General features: G+C 38.4%; 5 protein-coding genes across 8 annotated transcripts; 2 read left to right on the top strand and 3 right to left on the bottom strand.

The window, feature by feature from the left end:
* Positions 1–6: 6 nt before the first annotated feature.
* LOC133839385 (probable dimethyladenosine transferase) lies at positions 7–1,286 on the bottom strand. Its single transcript, XM_062270895.1, has 3 exons — positions 1,135–1,286; positions 363–1,075; positions 7–304 (listed from the first exon to the last, which is right to left on the bottom strand). Exons 1-3 carry the CDS (start codon positions 1,190–1,192, stop codon positions 155–157), a joined length of 921 nt encoding a protein of 306 aa, XP_062126879.1. The 5' UTR covers positions 1,193–1,286; the 3' UTR covers positions 7–154.
* Positions 1,287–1,523: 237 nt separating this feature from the next.
* On the bottom strand, positions 1,524–12,526 carry LOC133839379 (protein kinase C). 4 transcript variants are annotated; one of them, XM_062270885.1, is made up of 11 exons: positions 12,062–12,526; positions 10,022–10,394; positions 9,759–9,952; positions 9,630–9,687; positions 9,445–9,557; positions 9,284–9,357; positions 8,520–8,551; positions 6,913–6,983; positions 5,634–6,843; positions 5,441–5,580; positions 1,524–5,382 (listed from the first exon to the last, which is right to left on the bottom strand). In XM_062270885.1, the coding sequence occupies exons 2-11, from the start codon at positions 10,173–10,175 to the stop codon at positions 5,221–5,223; spliced, it is 2,208 nt and encodes a 735-aa protein (XP_062126869.1). In that variant the 5' UTR covers positions 10,176–10,394; positions 12,062–12,526; the 3' UTR covers positions 1,524–5,220. The 4 variants fall into 4 exon arrangements, with proteins under 4 accessions (XP_062126869.1, XP_062126868.1, XP_062126871.1 ...); XM_062270884.1 differs by having other exon boundaries at positions 9,612–9,687; positions 12,062–12,525; XM_062270887.1 differs by lacking the exons at positions 8,520–8,551; positions 10,022–10,394; positions 12,062–12,526 and having other exon boundaries at positions 9,612–9,687; positions 9,759–9,850.
* A 708-nt stretch (positions 12,527–13,234) lies between these two features.
* LOC133839386 (protein SGT1 homolog) lies at positions 13,235–14,034 on the top strand. The gene is given in 2 exon segments (XM_062270896.1): positions 13,235–13,733; positions 13,736–14,034. Coding segments are annotated over 2 exon segments (552 nt in total). The 5' UTR covers positions 13,235–13,346; the 3' UTR covers positions 13,901–14,034.
* A 195-nt stretch (positions 14,035–14,229) lies between these two features.
* On the top strand, positions 14,230–15,735 carry LOC133839382 (GDP-fucose transporter 1). Its single transcript, XM_062270891.1, has 3 exons — positions 14,230–14,398; positions 14,509–15,232; positions 15,301–15,735. Exons 1-3 carry the CDS (start codon positions 14,322–14,324, stop codon positions 15,511–15,513), a joined length of 1,014 nt encoding a protein of 337 aa, XP_062126875.1. The 5' UTR covers positions 14,230–14,321; the 3' UTR covers positions 15,514–15,735.
* On the bottom strand, positions 15,722–17,342 carry LOC133839381 (large ribosomal subunit protein uL1). Its single transcript, XM_062270890.1, has 3 exons — positions 16,785–17,342; positions 16,416–16,725; positions 15,722–16,357 (listed from the first exon to the last, which is right to left on the bottom strand). Exons 1-3 carry the CDS (start codon positions 16,973–16,975, stop codon positions 15,797–15,799), a joined length of 1,062 nt encoding a protein of 353 aa, XP_062126874.1. The 5' UTR covers positions 16,976–17,342; the 3' UTR covers positions 15,722–15,796.
* Positions 17,343–17,368: the final 26 nt, after the last annotated feature.

Raw genomic sequence — 17,368 nt, 5'->3', positions numbered from 1 at the left:
TGAGAACTGCGCTGCCGCTACCAATAAAATGCGCTCTTTGAGCTTAACAATACAATAATATTATTGTAATTGTGTGTGCAACAAATTAACATACAAAAGTTTTGTGAAGTTATTAAACAAGTTCTTAAGCATAATGTGTAACTATAATTAGACATCAGTTGAAATGAATGCCGACCGCATTGAAAGCCAGCAACAGGCGCATAAATTCATCAATGTCCATAGATCTCGCACGTGTCGTGCTCATGCCCTGCTCCTCCAGCACAGCCAGGACCTTCTCCTGCATGTTAAAGTTCTCCTCAAGCGGCTATAAAACATAAACCATTAAAACAAATTACCAAATCGATTACTAACTTTTTGCTTACCTCATTCCTCAGCGATCGGAACAATTTGTAGTTCTTCTCCAGCATTTCAATCACAGAGTTTACTTTGAATGTCGCCGCCAGCGTTTTGTTCTTGCGCAGGAAAGCAATACGAGTCAAGCCATCCCACTCGGTGAAGTTGACTGGTGGCGGCGGATTCTTTGGCTCCAGACGCACCACACTTGACTCTACCTTTGGCGGTGGCTTGAAATTGTTTTTGCCCACCTTCATCAGCATATCCACACGAGCCAGCAGCTGTGTATTGATGCTTAAGCGACAGTACAGCTTGTCACCTGGCTTGGCTACCAATCTCTGTGCGAATTCTCGCTGAAACATCAGCACAGCACAACGAAATAGTGGACGATGCAGCAACAGCTTAAATATCAGCGGTGAACTGATCTGATACGGCACGTTGGCAATGCACAGATCAAAGAATGGCAACTCTGCCTTAAGAAAATCACCGATAAGCACCTGTAGCTTGGGTTGCAGTGGTGTCGCCTGGACACGTTTCTGCAACTCGGCAGCGAGTCGTGTGTCGATTTCACAAGCAATCACCTTCTTAGCGCGTTCCAGCATGCGCACAGTCATGTTACCAGTACCTGGACCAATTTCCAGCACCACATCGGTTGCTCGCAGTGCTGCCTTCTCCAGCATTGTGGTAATAACCAGTGGATTCTTCAAAATATGCTGGCCGAAATCCTTGTTGAACACAATGCCTGTCAAATAACTTGTTGCTGGTGAATTCGATTAATGATTTTTGTAAACAACAATTTACCTTGCTTTTGCACCTCATTGTGTATGCGAGATTTCTTTTCCGTTTTTACTTTTGGCATAATTTATCTAAAAATTTATTTACACTTGCTGCCGTGTTGAGAGTAAATTTGTTTTGCTTCTTCCTCTTACAACTAGTTAAAGTACCATGTGCACAGCGCAGGGTTGCTTGAATGTTTAGCGTTGCCAGATCAAGCAGTTGGCGCGCAAGGTTAAATTTGAAATGTGAAGGAAAATGCGAATTTGGTACATTTTTTATAGGTGTTACCTCTTTATTTATTAATTAGTTTTCCTTCATTAAATGTTCACTTAAAATTATAAATCAATTTTTAGTAATTTGGTTTTCTCTTTGGTTATCTTTCCTCACTTCCATCTTACATTTTGTTTTTACCATTTATTTAGTTGCTTGAATAACACTCACTGTCTTCCCTTAGTTCATTTTTTTTGTTTGTTTTTTTTTTTTACAACATATCAACTGTTGACTTTTGACTTTTCTTTGTAGCTTATTTATCCATTCTCTTTAAACATAACTTAAATATTATTTATACGTTTTGGTTTTTCTTCTCAATATAATTTTATGTGTTTAAATACTTTGTTCTTTTCTTTAGTTCAATATTCTTTCAGTGAGTAGTTTCTATTTTCTGCGTTTTTGTTTGTCTTACATCAGTTAACGATTTAATTTTTTGCATTTCTTTTCAATTTCTTTTATATTTTGGTTTTTACTTTTAAATGTTGTCTATTTATAGAATCTAAATTGAAGAAGGTACATGAAAAGGTGTATTTGTAGGCGTGGCATGTGACTGTGTATGCATTGTAGTATCTTAATAGTGATGAGATAGAATACTTCGCACTTCTTCTGCTTGTAGAAAGTTATTCAAGTTATTTTTCTCACGTTAATATGGCAAAATTCTTAAGATGAGACACAGCAATTGCCAATTATTGATTTGAAAACTCTTAAAGCTGTTTGTTGGCCTTAAAACTGTTTGAATTTGATCGTCGATCAGATCGGCCTGGTATATATAGTAGTATGTATGAATGTAGATAATATTAAAGAGGTTTGCTGTAGGATGAGCGTGCACTCGAATGGTATTTGTTGTTGTTGTTAATGCATTAATTAATTAGCCAGACAAAACAATGCGTTACAATTTAGGACAACTAGGCTCTACAGTTGGCCGTGACGGCGGTTATTTGAAAATATTTTAAATGGTCTTACAGCTAACATTCTGTTTTTAACTCTTTTTTGTGTACGTTTTGCTTTTAGTTTTTATTCAGGTTACGCGTTACATTTTGTTTGTTTTGTTTTTGTGTTTGTGTTTGTATCTTATTTCACAATGCGATGCAGCTGCTGCCTTTCAAGTTCGGTAACAACCAACAATTATTTTTTTTTGTATTTTGTATTTTGTTTGCTTGTTCCTCGAGCGAGGCGATTCATAGATATAAACTAATGTAAATACATATGTATGCTGGCTGGATGCGTATGTAAATAACGGCATTGTCGTATTTCTTTTTACATGTACATGTATGTATATATCTATGTATATATCATTTGTTTTTTAGTTTTAATTTTACTTTTATTTGTTTATTTATTTTTTTTTTGGTTTTCTGGTTTTCATATATATGGTTTGCATTTGACCTTGTCCTGTCTTCATTTTGGTTTAGTAAAATGCGCTTTTGAGAATACTTGAGGTTAACATTTAAATGGGTAACTAGCGCTAGCGCTCTGCTTGCTATTTCATAAATATTAATATTATTATTATTATTATTATTACACATTGGGTTTTGTTATCATTACATACAAAGTTTCTTTATGTTTTTCATTTGTTTAGTTAACAATGTTGCTTACAGTTAGTAATTTGTTCTATACTGCCATTTTTGTTTAGCGGTTTTTGTTTTTCCATACAAATTTATCAAACTTAGTATTCGGCAATCGATTTGCGCTCCTGTAAATGCAGCACAAGAATTGTGTAGTACATTTTAAAAAGTCAATTTTATAGTTGCTCTCAAATCAACATTAAAACAAAATTCAAAAACAAATGACAATGCCATTTAATTCAATGTGATTGACATACAAATCAATCAAACACATTAAATCATTATTTTCATTATTCTTGTTGTAACAAATTTCGATGCCACACTGCACTGTGTTTGCTGCAATGTTTTGTTTTCAGTTTGTTATTGTTATTGTTTTGTATGCTATCTTTGTTTGCAAATCGTATTTGTTGTTTGAGTCTTTGGTTTTAAAATCAACACATATATATTTATTATAATTGTTTAATATTGGTATTATTACATACATTGTAAACTTCATCGGTTTCTGCATTCATTTGTTTTTGTTCTTGGTTTGTTCATCAGCAGTTTTAACTGCATATTCCACATAAGTATACTATATTTTTATTCTATTTGTGCATATACATATGTGTATATATATAATTCAAATACATCTACGTACTTTCATTACTCCATTTATATATATACACACATACATATACAAATATATCATTACATTGTTACTTTACTGACATATTATACTTTCTCCAACTTACGGGCTAAACACATTTTGCATTTGAATGTATTTATAATTTGTTTGTTTTCTTCCATAAAATATATATGTATATATATTTATGAATTTAAAATGTTTTGTTTTTTGGTTTTTTTTTTTGGTTTTTCTGTTTTGTTCTCTTGTTATGACTAAGCTTAGTTTCATTCACTTAGTTTTTATTGTTTAAATTTCTGCATTTGTTTAGCTCAAAAGTTTGTGTCCGTATGAATGTACGTATGTATTTATGTGTGTGTTTTTGTTCGTGTATGTGTATGTATTTATTTTTGGCTTTATTTTGTTGTATTAATATTATGTTTGTATGTATAACAATAAGTTAATTTTAAAATAATATCGCTTTAATACTTGAGAAGGAAATTGTGCAAGAGTTCGAATACGCTTTAACTTGGCTAATATTTTTCATATTTTCTTCGTGTGTTTCTTTTGTGTGTGTGTGTTGTATCTGTGTACAAATTTGTTTTTTTTTTCTTTCATTTTCTTTTTGTTGGACTATTGTGACATTCTCTTGAGATTCGCATAGGAGAAAGTGCTATTGGTTTAGGGATAGCGCTGTTTTGCGATGTTGTCTGCATTTAAGTGCGAAAACTTGAGATTCGACACATTAATAAATAAAAAACTAATAACAAATAGCATGGCGCAGCATTTGCAATAACATTGACTAGATCAGGGGCTTATTTTGGCAATCAATACAATAATAATGTTAAAGGGATATACTATATAGGGGGGTAATAGTAATAATCTGCAAAAGTGGCGCCTTGCTTCGAGACGCTTTGAGCATTTAACACTAGCAAAAGCGATGGGATCATTTTTGTTGTTGGCGGACAACAGACAGTGCAGATAGAAAAATAAAATATATAAACAATAAACAAAATTCTTTAACTCCTATTTGTGTGTGTGTCTGTGTTTGATTGTTTGTTTGGTTTGTGCATGTGTGTATGTATACAGTTTATAGTAAAGTTTGTTTGTTTATTGGCACTGGTCGCAGATGACGACGATGTAGGAATCTCTACGCGTTCTCTGATTATTTGTTGTAGTTTTGCAGTAGAATACAATCCATTTCTCTACCTACATGTGTGTTTCGTACGTGTGTGTGTGTGTGTTGTGTATATACTATATAACTTGCAATTCTCAGCTTCTGATTCTGCTTCTCTTTTTCATTTGCATTTTAGTTTGTGATTTATGTTTTTTTTTTTTTTTGTTTTTTGTTATTTTAGAGCTACGCTTTTTGTAAATTCCAACAGATAACTTAAAACGAAATAAAGATAAAGACGACAACTGGAAACAGACAACAATAAAGCGTTCGTAAAATTATCAACGGAAGCAGAGTTCATCAAGTTTAAGTTTCAAGTGCTAGGGATAAGCTAGGGCTAGGAATAGGCTAAGAGAATAGCATAGGTCTGTACCTAATTAAAAACCCGGCAAATAAATTGCCCTGTGCTTAAAATTTCGACTGATCCAGTTTGCTGGTTCATTTTTCCCGCCAACGTTAAGCGCATGTCCACTCATCCAAAATGGTTGCTTTCTTCTTCTGCCTTAGAACACCTTGCGCTCTGGCCCAAACTTGGGATTAACAAACGAGAATCCAGCGAATTCGTCCTGATTGATGCAACGTATAACCTCGTTGCCAATGGGTGTTAATACCGGCTCCTCTTTGGTAAACTCGGCATCGAAATTGTTGGCATCACGTGGGTTTTTCTATTAAAAAATAATGGAATTAATAGATGTCCAACAACAACTACGACGACATACTTACCATTTTAGGTCGGAATGGTGGCTTTATGTTGCGCTTCTCCAGTTCCTTCCAGTCCAGTTTATTGAAGAATGCATGCTTGCGTATCTCATTCTCATCCCCGGTGCAACCCAGTCGCTGTTCAGGATTCTTGGTGAGAAAACCTAAAGCAAAAATATGTTATTAAATACTAATCACTTTTGTGTACTCAACTCACCTTTCAATATGGACACAGCTTCACGGGACAACCACACCGGATAGAGGACATCATCGTGCATAATCGAATCGAAAAGCTCATCCTCATTGTCAGCCTCGAACGGCGGCTGACCGGCCATCATCTCATACATGAGCACTCCCAGCGCCCACCAATCCACCGAGGCGCCGTACTCCTGCTCTTTTAGAATTTCAGGTGCAATGTAGTCGGGTGTACCGCAGAATGTCGTGGTCAGCATGCCGTTCATAATGCCCTCCTTGCACATGCCGAAATCAGCGAGCTTACAATGTCCCTCCTGGTCGAGCAGTATGTTATCCAGCTTCAGATCGCGATAGATGACACCATGGGTGTGCAGAAACTGCAGCGCTAGCGTCACCTCGGCCGCATAGAAGGCGGCACGTGCCGCCTCGAAACGACGCGCCTTTTGTATCTGAAACATCAGATCGCCACCGTTCACATATTCCATGACGAAGAACAGACGATCCGGTGTCTGAAAACACGAATGCAACGCCGTAAGGAACGGATGATTGGCGGCCAAGGCCAGTATGCGTTTCTCCGTCATTGTGCAGTCCACATCGTCGTCCTGTATGATGGCATCCTTCTTCAGCACCTTGATGGCATAAATCTCATCGGTGCCCTTCTTCTCAGCCAGCATCACCTTGCCGAACGATCCCTTGCCGAGCACTTTGATAAAGTTAAAGTCGAGCAGCGAGCATTTGCCAGGACGCGAATCGCCGCCACCGACAGCCAAGCTCATGCAGCTACTGCTGTTGTAGCCACTAGTCAAGGTGGTTGTCGATGTGGCCAAACTGTCGGCCGACAGCGCGCCACTGCGAAATGAGGCGCCTGGCGCAGCGTCGCCACCCTCGCCGCCCAACGAGGCGCCATAATTGTCCTCGCCACCCGGTTGACTCAAGTATTTGGAGCGTCGGGGCTGCTGGCCCTGTTTATCCGGTGAGATGCCCAGCGAGCTGAGTATCTCGGCCATTTGCTTGGTGTTGATGCCGCATGTGTTGGCCACATTCTTTTGGCACCGCTTGTGAACGTTCAAGCCGCATGTCTCGCATTGCAGTCCCTGCTTGATCAGTCCGTAGAGCAGCGAGCCGCAGTGATCGCAGAATGTGAATCGCTTGTAACTGTGCACCACAAAGCGATGCGGCACATTCACATTAAATCGCTGCCCGGCCGGCACAACTTCCACTTTGGCCTGCTGCTGCAGTGGCAATAATAGAAAGATACAAATGAATCTCTGGTTGAACGCAAACAAAAACTCAATATTTACCTCATCACGCATTCCCGGACATTTGGAGACCACAGACAGATGGCACTTTTTATGTACAACTAATGTGCAGACTAGAAATGATTAAACCAAAATAGAATCTCACATTAATTCCCATAGTCAATCAAAGTTCTCTCAGCCTGCGCACGGCTCGAAAGGCAAAGTGCATGGCAAATTCAATTCAATTCAATTCACTTAGCTAACGAATCACAGCAGTGCAGTACGTATAAATATCTATTGATGTTCTAAGAATATATTTACAATTCTACCTTTTGAAAGTAATTAATTTTGTATACAAAATACATTCAGCTGTTAGACACACACTTAAATATTAGCTTACATTTCATGTAATTAATTTGTTGTAATCACGTACAATAATAATAATACTAATAAGAATAATGTGTGTGTGAGAGGTGTTCGAGTATGTTGTTTCAATTTTGGCGTCATTGTCGAATTATTAAATTAGTTTGCTTATTCATATGAAAAACATCAAAAAAATTTTAATCACACGGTGTGCAAATGCATTTTGTGGCGTGCAAAATTAAACTTCAAACCATATGTGTGCCTAAAGTTAATTGGACTCTTAAAAGATTTAGGGTTTAAGCCTTGCAAAGCGCACCTTACCTAATTAACAACTGAATCTTTCGTAACTACTAATAAAATAAGGTATTATTGAATCACTTTTAACGTAAATAAGTTTGGCAAAATAAGTACTTAACAAAAGCTTTTTGTTTTAAAATATTAGCTAAGGCGCCCCATAAAAATATATATTGTATATATATATTAGAATATCTAGTTCCTGATAATCTTAAAAATTCCAATTTTTGTGCTTCTTTTTCAAAATGTTTTTTTAGGCCATCTAAAAATTATAATCGGGTTTCGTTTTTATTTTTAACCTACTTTTAATCTTTTAGAGGAAAAAGATTTCTTGCCAAGTCTCAATAATAACAACTGTAATTTATTTATTTTTAATAGTTACGAATTATGTCTAAATCAAATTCTTAATTATTTTACTAATACTAAATTGTAAACTCCCAAGAATCAAGTAAAATAACTAGCTTATTATTTTGAAATACCTTAAGAAGACTCTTAGACTCTTACTTTGAAAGTGTAATTGCTTGGCGATATTAAATCTTATCAATTAACGATTAGTACGGGAACAAGACAGTGTAAAACATAGTTACAATATGAGTGTTTTGTAGCATGTGTATTGAACAAAACCATTAACAAAATGGTTTGTGCTTTCTTTAGGTGCATGAACATTTGCAGAATGCAGAAAAGAAGCATCAAGAGCAGCGACGACGACAAAATAAAGTGAATCAACTATGCTAATGATAGTCCAATTTGATATTTGAATATAGCATATGTACTTAATACTAATTGTGGACAATGCTTTGTTTCAGGATTCGAAACAACAGGACAACATCAAAACAAACAACAAACAAACGAACGAACGAATTAAACGAGCAAATGCAAGTGGTGATGGATATCGTTATATTTTTTTGTTTTTGAATATTTTTTAATTGTTTATGTAATTGTCTTCTGAGAAACTGTTGGGTCTCTTGAAGAAATTCCTTTTTTACTTGTTTAATTTTAAGCAGAACACATACCTTGACATTGATAGCCTTGTTTACCAATTCCCCTGCAAAAAGGCAAGAAATTCCGTGGCTATTGCATATATATTTCTTTTATAACTGAGTGATGAGTGTTTTTATTGTATTTTTTTTATTATATGTGTAGGCATGAATGTACATATGCGTAAAAAATCAAAATCGAAAAAAATATAGAGAATGGAGTAGACCCTCAGCTCGGAACCAAAAGATGAATGTCAAGCATATGTTTTTGTATGTAGAGTAGAGTATATGTGTGTGTGTGTATGGAGGATGCGAGACGAACCCAGTGAACCAAGTGAAAAACTGTTGCCCACGGCGCAAGAAAACCCCAAGTATTATGGTATTGTGAAAATTGGTTAATTCAAAATTAGATAAGAGCAAAAAAGATCAACTTAAAAAACTTATAAGTAAACGGTATAAGATAGCTAAAATACGTAGTGGGAATCCAAAAAGTTGTGTATGTTACGATTACGATACATAAAAGTACATCGAAATCAATAGATGTGTGTGTGTGTGTGTGTCTAAATATTAGTTAGAAATAATAAAATCAAAATAAAGTGTTATGCCAATGCTTTGATGTGTGTCGTGTATTTTGTTGTGTGTCGTGTGTGTGTATGTTTTGTGGTTTGTTGTAAATTATATCAAACTCCAAAATCAATTACAACTTAAATAAAAAAGATGGTACTGTAGATGACAGCCTGGCTGTGAGTACGTTTGTAGTACAGCATGGTAAATGCTGGAATAAATTGCATTTCACTCACCAAATAAACTCGCGACAATGTGAACAGAAGGTGGGCTGACGCAAGAATGTTGCCATAAACTTATGACCATTAACCTATCACAAGGTGAAGTCGAAGAAAATGGGTAATTAATCATTTTGCTGATCGATTGATAGATACGAAATACGAAGATATCACATTACCTGATGAACACGACGGCGCATAGCACCGCGACGTCGATTGAATCCGGCGCGTTCTTTGAACTCCTTGTTAACGGCGACGGTCTGCTCGACTTCGGCATCGGCCTTGGCTTGATCTATAAAATCGAAAGGGTTACAATGCTCAAAGGTAAATATTGTACAGAACTAACCATAATTCTCATGCCTACCATTGCGGCTCTTCAGCTCGATAATGACATGGATTTTGCCCTGTGGCTCTAGGTTGATCTGTCACACAGAAATAGATACAAAGTATTAGTAAACTGAAAGAAATGGCAAATCGGATGAATCAAACGTACCCATAGATCGGGCACTCCCGACTCGCTCTGCATGAGATCCTCGAAGGGTATGATGCAGTTGGCGACAAAATCATCTGGCGGCAGGGCAGCATCATGAAAGACAGTTAAATTGATGTTGCGCGCATTGGTCACGTCGTGGACGAACTGTTCGTTCCATACCGGATCAAACGTCTTTGGTCTTGTTGTCGAGCGATCTGCAAGGAGAATATGTAAAGATTAGCAATCATTTCCAACATTTATATAAAAAATGTTTGGATAATTACCGAAATGACTCTCGTCGACATCTATGGACACGTAGGGATCGATGAGCTGCTCATCGGCCAATTTGCCAAATGTTAAATTGTGGCGCTTTTGAAAATCTGTTGGACGTAGGCCGCTTGCCTCGCAAACCTTGATCTGCAGTTTACCCGTAAACATTGCGCTGATTGCTTCAGCTTCGCCTCACTTCTTCTTTGTGCTGTTGTCTTGTGTGTGCGTGTGTGTGTGCGTGTATGTGATGTGATGTGCTTATTTGTGTGTGTGTATTGTTATGATGATCTGGTTATTGGCAGGAGTAAAGTCGACAGCGCCGCGTGGTTGCAGCTGCGGTGGTTACAAAACGCTCTTCCCCCCTTCTTGTTGCTTGTTGTTGTTGTTCTGCAAAATATAAACGAAATTTAGATGATGGCATACTCTTTATTATCCACTCCCCACTTCCCACACTCTCCACTCTTTACTCTGAGCACTGACTATAGGAACTGTTACTCTAGGTCATTGACATACTGGAAATTGCGTATACACTGAATGCTCAAATGAATTTCAAGGTCGCCACTCGACGACTTGGCATTGATGATGAAAAATGGGAACACAGAACGCGATTTTAATGGCAACGACAACGGCAACAGCAACGCGCAGCGCATATTCTTCTTATCCGTTGCACTTCCGTTCGGGCATTGAGATGAATTTGCGTTAGTCAGCATTGGAATTAAGTCGCCTCGCGAATTATGAAACGTTCAAGAGATAAACACACACACACATTCATATTCACATACATATTGCCACATGCAGTTGTATGTGTGAACATTTACATTTAAACATTCATACAAATGTAGATATTGCGAGATAAAGCTGAATTAAAGTTGCCCTTAACAATGTTGCTGTTGTCGTTGCTTAGTTTTGATTTGCTATTACATATTATTCTTATACATACAGTAAAATATTTTTTTTTTATGTATTTACTACCTTCAACTCATAAACAGACACAGGCACACACACACACACAAACATACGTACGTACAGAGAAGCAAGCACTCGGACAGTGCATACATAGCAGCAGTAGCAGATATTTTTCACAAATAAAACAACAAAGAAAGAATAACAAGCAATCCTAATACCTCTGCGCCAGTCCCGCATCACTCCACCTCACGTCTCCCCACAGCAACCACCCACAACCAACCACTCCACCCCACCACACACCCACAAGCCACAGCAAGCAAGCAGTATTGCGATTGCTACTAACCCAGCGCGCTCACTCTCTGTCTCTCGCTTGCTCTAACTCACTCACCCACTCTCTCTGCATCGCTCTCTTTCTGACTTTTATAAGAACACGAGAAATTCTCATACACACAGATGCACACACATAAATTCCAGCACAAACAATACACACACACGACGCAGGCAAGGCAGTCAAAACAGCAATAGACAGAAAATGCAAATTGCACAAGTATATTTGACAATATGACAATTGCGACTAGTGCGTTAATTTACAATTACCATTAAATCAACAAAAAAATGCCACTTGAAAAAAACTTATATGCACAACGGACCAAGAGAGCGCGAGAGAAAGAATGAGAGCGCTGCGCACCTTCATTTCTTTCTGTGCTGTTCTGTTCCAAAAGAGCGGAGCAACACACAGAGAACAAACACAGGCAAAGAACCAAACAGACAGGCGCAGTACTTGAATGACCCAAATATGACAGTGCACACTGGTTTGGAAAAGCGCTTTTCATCATAAACATGCTCTATCTAGCAAAAACATTTGTAATAATTTGTAACGAAACCCATTCGCATCTTTCGATTTTCAAATTATTGAAATGACTATTCAGTGGAAACCAATGCGTATACTTGATATCCAATTAGACTTTTGGAATGTGATTCATTTCAGTATATTACAATGTCAGCTTTAGTAGTGAAGCCAGCTGTGCAAAGAGACGAGACTCGCGACGCGAGCGTTCAAGGAATTGAAAGAGCATTCCGTAACGCGCAGACCAGACCTTCAGGCAAAATCGGTGGACATTACATTACATTACACCTCAATTACTTACCTTTTCTCGCAAGGGTACCGTGGCTGTGGCTGTGCGCCGTGCTGCTTGCTCTGCTCTCTCTTCGCTCGCCTTGTGTGTCTGTCCGCGCGCTCACGATTGTTGGTATATTAGAGAAAAATGTTCAGCTACATACATACACATGCATACATATGTATGTACATACATACATATGTGCGAAAAAATTAAGGATGGCACATACACAGTCACAGTCACTAGCACAAGCACACACACTCATACGCAAACAGACACCCTGTTTGCACAATTTCCAATTGGAAATACTTTCAAGCAATTTGCTTCTTTCAATTTTAATTTCTGCAACAATGGCAATGTGTTTACACTATTTTTTCACACAAACACACTTTCCAACATTTTTCGACAATAGAATTTCATTTCGAGCACGGTTATTAAAGTAAAAATAAAAAATTATTTATCGTCTTTCGCTCGTCTTTGCCTTTGACAACAGTGTGACCGCGAGATCAATTACAATCTATACCACTTTGCACCGACAAATGTCCTAAAGAACACCATTACAAAATACTGTACAATCCAGAAATTCTTACAAAAAAATTCTGAAAAGTATCCGCTTAATTTTTGTAAAGCTTCTGAAACAATTTTTATGTCTGCTGTTAAAAAAATTTTTAATTCGCGAAAATAATATAAAGGTCGAGATTCTCTACTGGATAAACTTCTATAGCACTATCGATGTATCCATTTTTAAATAAAGCTTGCAATTCGATGTTTTTAAAAAATTAAAACTTTGCATAGAACATTTTCCCTATTTTGATTCCACTACAAATTATGGGAATTTCTAATTTAATAAAATTGTTATGAAAAATGCTTAAAAAAATGTGTAACGGCTTTTGAAATGTTCTTTTAAGCTTACATAAATACCAAACAAAAAACACTTTTTGTTATTTTCAGTATCTTATACCAAATGGGGCGCTGTATTGTGTAAATTCTGAATTATATTTTAAAAACGTGTATCATTGACGATTTTTATTTATGTATGCTTAATGCATACATTTATGTTATAATTCTTGGTGCAATTTCATTCAAATTGGTACATTTTCTTAAAAGTCAAAATCAAAATGGTACATTTTGTACAAGTGGCAATCGAGGCTGCCATTTTGTCAAAACAGCTGATTTTGTTGTAAGTGGCAACGCTATTTAGTTTCTAGACATTTCCCCTCATTCAGTAAAAAGTAAAGACTGACAGAACAGAAATATTTATCTATATTTAAAAATTATACTAACTTCGTTACATTTTTGCAAAATAATAGGCAAAATGTCAGTGCGTTATGATTGGTATCAATCCGAGACAAAGGTGGTCATAACCGTGCTTTTGAAGAACGCAACTGAGAAGAATTACGCTGTAAATATTGATGCCGAAAAAGTACATATGACTGCAGATGGTTACGAACTGACGCTTCAACTGCTCCATCCCATTGTTGTCGAGCGCTCATCACACAAAGCATTTCCGTCCAAGGTTGAAATCACTTTGGCCAAAGAAACCGGAGTGCGCTGGGATGCGCTCGAACAGAAGGCTAGCAATGTGACATCCGATGCTCCGCCACCGACGCGTCAAGTAAAGAACTGGGATCGTTTGGTCAGTGAGGAAGAGAAGAATGATGAGAAGGAAGCCAAGGGCGAAGCAGCCTTAAATCAGTTATTCAAAAAAAGATCTACAACTCATCCACACCGGAGGTCCAGAAGGCCATGAACAAATCCTTCTCTGAATCCGGTGGCACTGTTCTGAGCACCAATTGGAATGAAGTCGGAAAAGAAAAGGTAGACGTCAAACCACCAGAAGGCACAGAATTTCGTCAATGGGATAAATAAATGCAGACTCATTTTGCACTACACAAAGAAATTGATGAACACCTAGATTTTAAATCAAACAACACACAAACACTCACTGCATAATGTTAAGAACATAATAATAAATAACAAATCTGATAATAAGCATTAATAAATTTGTTTCAAATAAATTTGAATTTGAATAACTTCTGTTTCGCATTTTCAACAGTTACCAGTCCAACTAGTCTCGAATGATGGTGACAAACGTTACCAGCTGTACTGAGGGGATATTTGCATGAGTGTTTGAGAGTATATTGGTGTGTGCATTCTGTAGGAAGTTTACCCAGAAGGGAAATTTGAAGCGTAATCAGCTGATCGATAGCCGGCGCTGTGCAAACAACGCACAATATTTTGTATTTATTTTTATACCGTGGCACAAATTTAACAGCGCACAAAAGCCAACATGTATAAAAATTTAGAGGAACACAATCGGCTTGTCAATAAATATCTCAAGATATTCTTTGTGGTGGCCTTGTATTGGTAAGCTATATAGTTTGCACTTCTAAAATAGTTATCATTGAAAACTTCTCAGATACAATATTTTCTGAGATACATTTTCAACACGTTGCATTTTTTGTTGGGAAATTCAGGTGCACCTCTATACTGACTGTGTTCGTGAACAAGCATCTGCTGAGCAGTGATACCGTTAACCTTGGAGCACCCCTGTTTATGTCTTGGTATCAATGTGTCGTGTCCACCATCATTTGTTATTGCATGAGTCGCCTCAGTCGCAAATATCCAAGTGTCTTCACATTTCCGGATGGAAATCCGTTGGATATTGACACATTCCGAAAACTGCTGCCGCTGTCTGTGCTATATACGTTGATGATTGGCGCCAACAACTTGTCATTGACCTATGTAACCGTGGCCTTTTATTACATTGGGCGTTCCCTGACCACTGTCTTCAGTGTGGTGCTGACCTATGTGATACTGCGGCAACGCACCAGTTTCAAGTGCCTCTTATGCTGTGCCACCATTGTGATCGGCTTTTGGCTGGGCGTGGATCAGGAGAGCTTAACCACAGCCTTCTCGTGGCGTGGCACCGTATTTGGAGTGCTCAGCTCCTTGGCTTTGGCCATGTACTCGATTCAGACGAAGAAGGCGCTGGCTCATGTGAATCAGGAAATCTGGCTGCTCAGCTACTACAACAATCTGTACTCGACGATCCTCTTTCTGCCACTAATTGTGCTCAATGGGGAGCTGGGCACCATCTTGGCCTATCCATATATGGGGGCACCATGGTTCTGGGCTGCGATGACTCTGAGTGGATTTTGTGGTTTCGCCATTGGCTTTGTAACAGCTTTAGAGATAAAGGTAAGTGAATGAGTCAGTTAGCGTGTTAGCGACTTATCACAACTCTCTTGTTTTTCTGCTGATTGCAGGTTACCTCACCGCTAACGCACAACATCTCGGGCACGGCGAAAGCGTGCGCCCAGACAGTTATTGCCACGCAGTATTACAACGATGTGCGCTCAGGCATCTGGTGGACTTCGAATATAGTTGTGTTGGTCGCAAGTGCGGCATATACGCGGGTGAAGCAATTGGAAATGTTGCAACAGCATCAGCAGCGCAATGCGGCAACATTGAAAGCCTGATTTCCAAACATTTCCCACAACAAATATGCAAATGACAAGAATTTAGCATTTGTGCAACTTCCAAACAACAAACTAAGATCCCTTTTAAGACCTTAAACTAAGTGTAAAAGTATCCTAACATTATCCATTTCATATACGTACAACATTCTTTACAAATAAGGAAAAAAATCCAAAGATAACGCGGAATAAACTGATCAATACAAGAAGATAATGTTTAAAGCATGTATTGGATATATGGATTCATCGCAATTGATTTTGTGAGTACAACAAAAACAACATAAAACTAATTTGCCACGGCAGTTGCCTGTTTGGTTTCTGTCTCTTCCACTGCTTCCGCGTCTCTCTTCACTTTGGCAGCGTTCTTATCGTAGAATTCCGACACATAGACAAACGGATCAATCTTTAATTGTTCGCTGCTGGGCGCACTCTTCAGCAGGACACGTGTTATAAAGTGTCCATCGCGTTTGGGACGCACTGTGTTCACATCTCGCAACAGATAGCTAATGTTCTCCTCCAGATGCTTGGCATCCATGTCCAGCGTACCAACGCTCGCCGTTATCAGACCAAAGTTCTGTTGATACTCATCTTTGCTAGCACTGTAGCTAATGCCATTCGAGAACTTGACAATCATTTCGGCCAGATTTGCGCCCAGTGTTTCGCTTTTGGGATTGGGAAACTTGCGTTTCATTAAGCCACGCAAAGCGACGAGTTCAGCGAGTATGTTGGGATGTGCAATGATGTACTGATAGTCGGTCAATAATAGTTCGCCACTTGTAATGTCCTTGATCAGCTCAATGCCACCAACAAGCGATGCACCCGCGTCACGTGCCGCTTGAACTTCCTCCTGCATACAAAATATTTTTGTTATTAGGGATCACAAAATATTTGTGGTCTGCACTTACGTTGCCCTTTGTGAATACTATGATCTTACGATCTTCGCCGTGATCAAACTTGTGTGGAATCATCGCCATGCGCTGAAAGTTGTCTACAAAACGTGTCGCCTTCTCGCCCTGCATGTTTAACTCAATCTCTACATTGAGCGGCGCATTGGGTACATTGTACATACTGGGATGATGTGTCTCTCGATGGCACTGAATCGCCTCGGCCACTGTGTAAACGGGCCAGCGGTAATAGCGACCCACGTAGACATCATCCTTGGACACCTGCTTCCAGGAGTCATCCACATGTTTATCCGCTCGCTTTACATTGATCCTAAAGAATTATTCTAGTTATTGATGTGTTTGTTTCTCTACTGTCTGTTGCTTATTTACTTCTTGTCACGCTGGTTGTGCGGGATGAATCCCACCTTCTTCACTTCCACTTTAACCTTCTTCTTGCGTGCCTTCTCACGGGTTCCTTTTCTGGCCGCATCCGTGACTGCGGTGAGGTGCAGGCAACGCAACGCTTCGCCAGTTGGCTGGCGCACCGCAAGGGCGCGCATCGACGATAAAAGCGACATCATTTTCTGTGAGAATTTATTGATAAACTCGCGGTTTATTTATTATTATATCATGCCTTCAATTGGAGGTGGGAGAAACATCGATAACGCCGGCGATATCACTTTAAACTTTTCAAGTCATCGATTTCTTGTGTCTTGTCCATAGCGATCGTTTTTTGGGTTTCCAATTATACCATGCATATACTTTTTTCCAAAAATTATAAAATAAATAAAGCATTAATGGTCTCACTAGGAAACAGCCGCAATCAATGACTCGAGACAATCGAAGTGTGCAATCAAAATATATCGCATATCAGTCAAGCTTCAAACCATTTAGGGCTGCCATATCATTTGAAAATTTGGGAAATTTAGAAAAGACAATACAGTTAAAAGACAGTTACAAATTTTGAATGCGAC

Source organism: Drosophila sulfurigaster, chromosome 2R (genome assembly GCF_023558435.1).
Source record: "Drosophila sulfurigaster albostrigata strain 15112-1811.04 chromosome 2R, ASM2355843v2, whole genome shotgun sequence".
Lineage (NCBI taxonomy): Eukaryota > Metazoa > Arthropoda > Insecta > Diptera > Drosophilidae > Drosophila > Drosophila sulfurigaster.
Note: the sequence above shows the minus strand (reverse complement) of the source record. Positions and strands in the feature narration are given on the sequence as shown.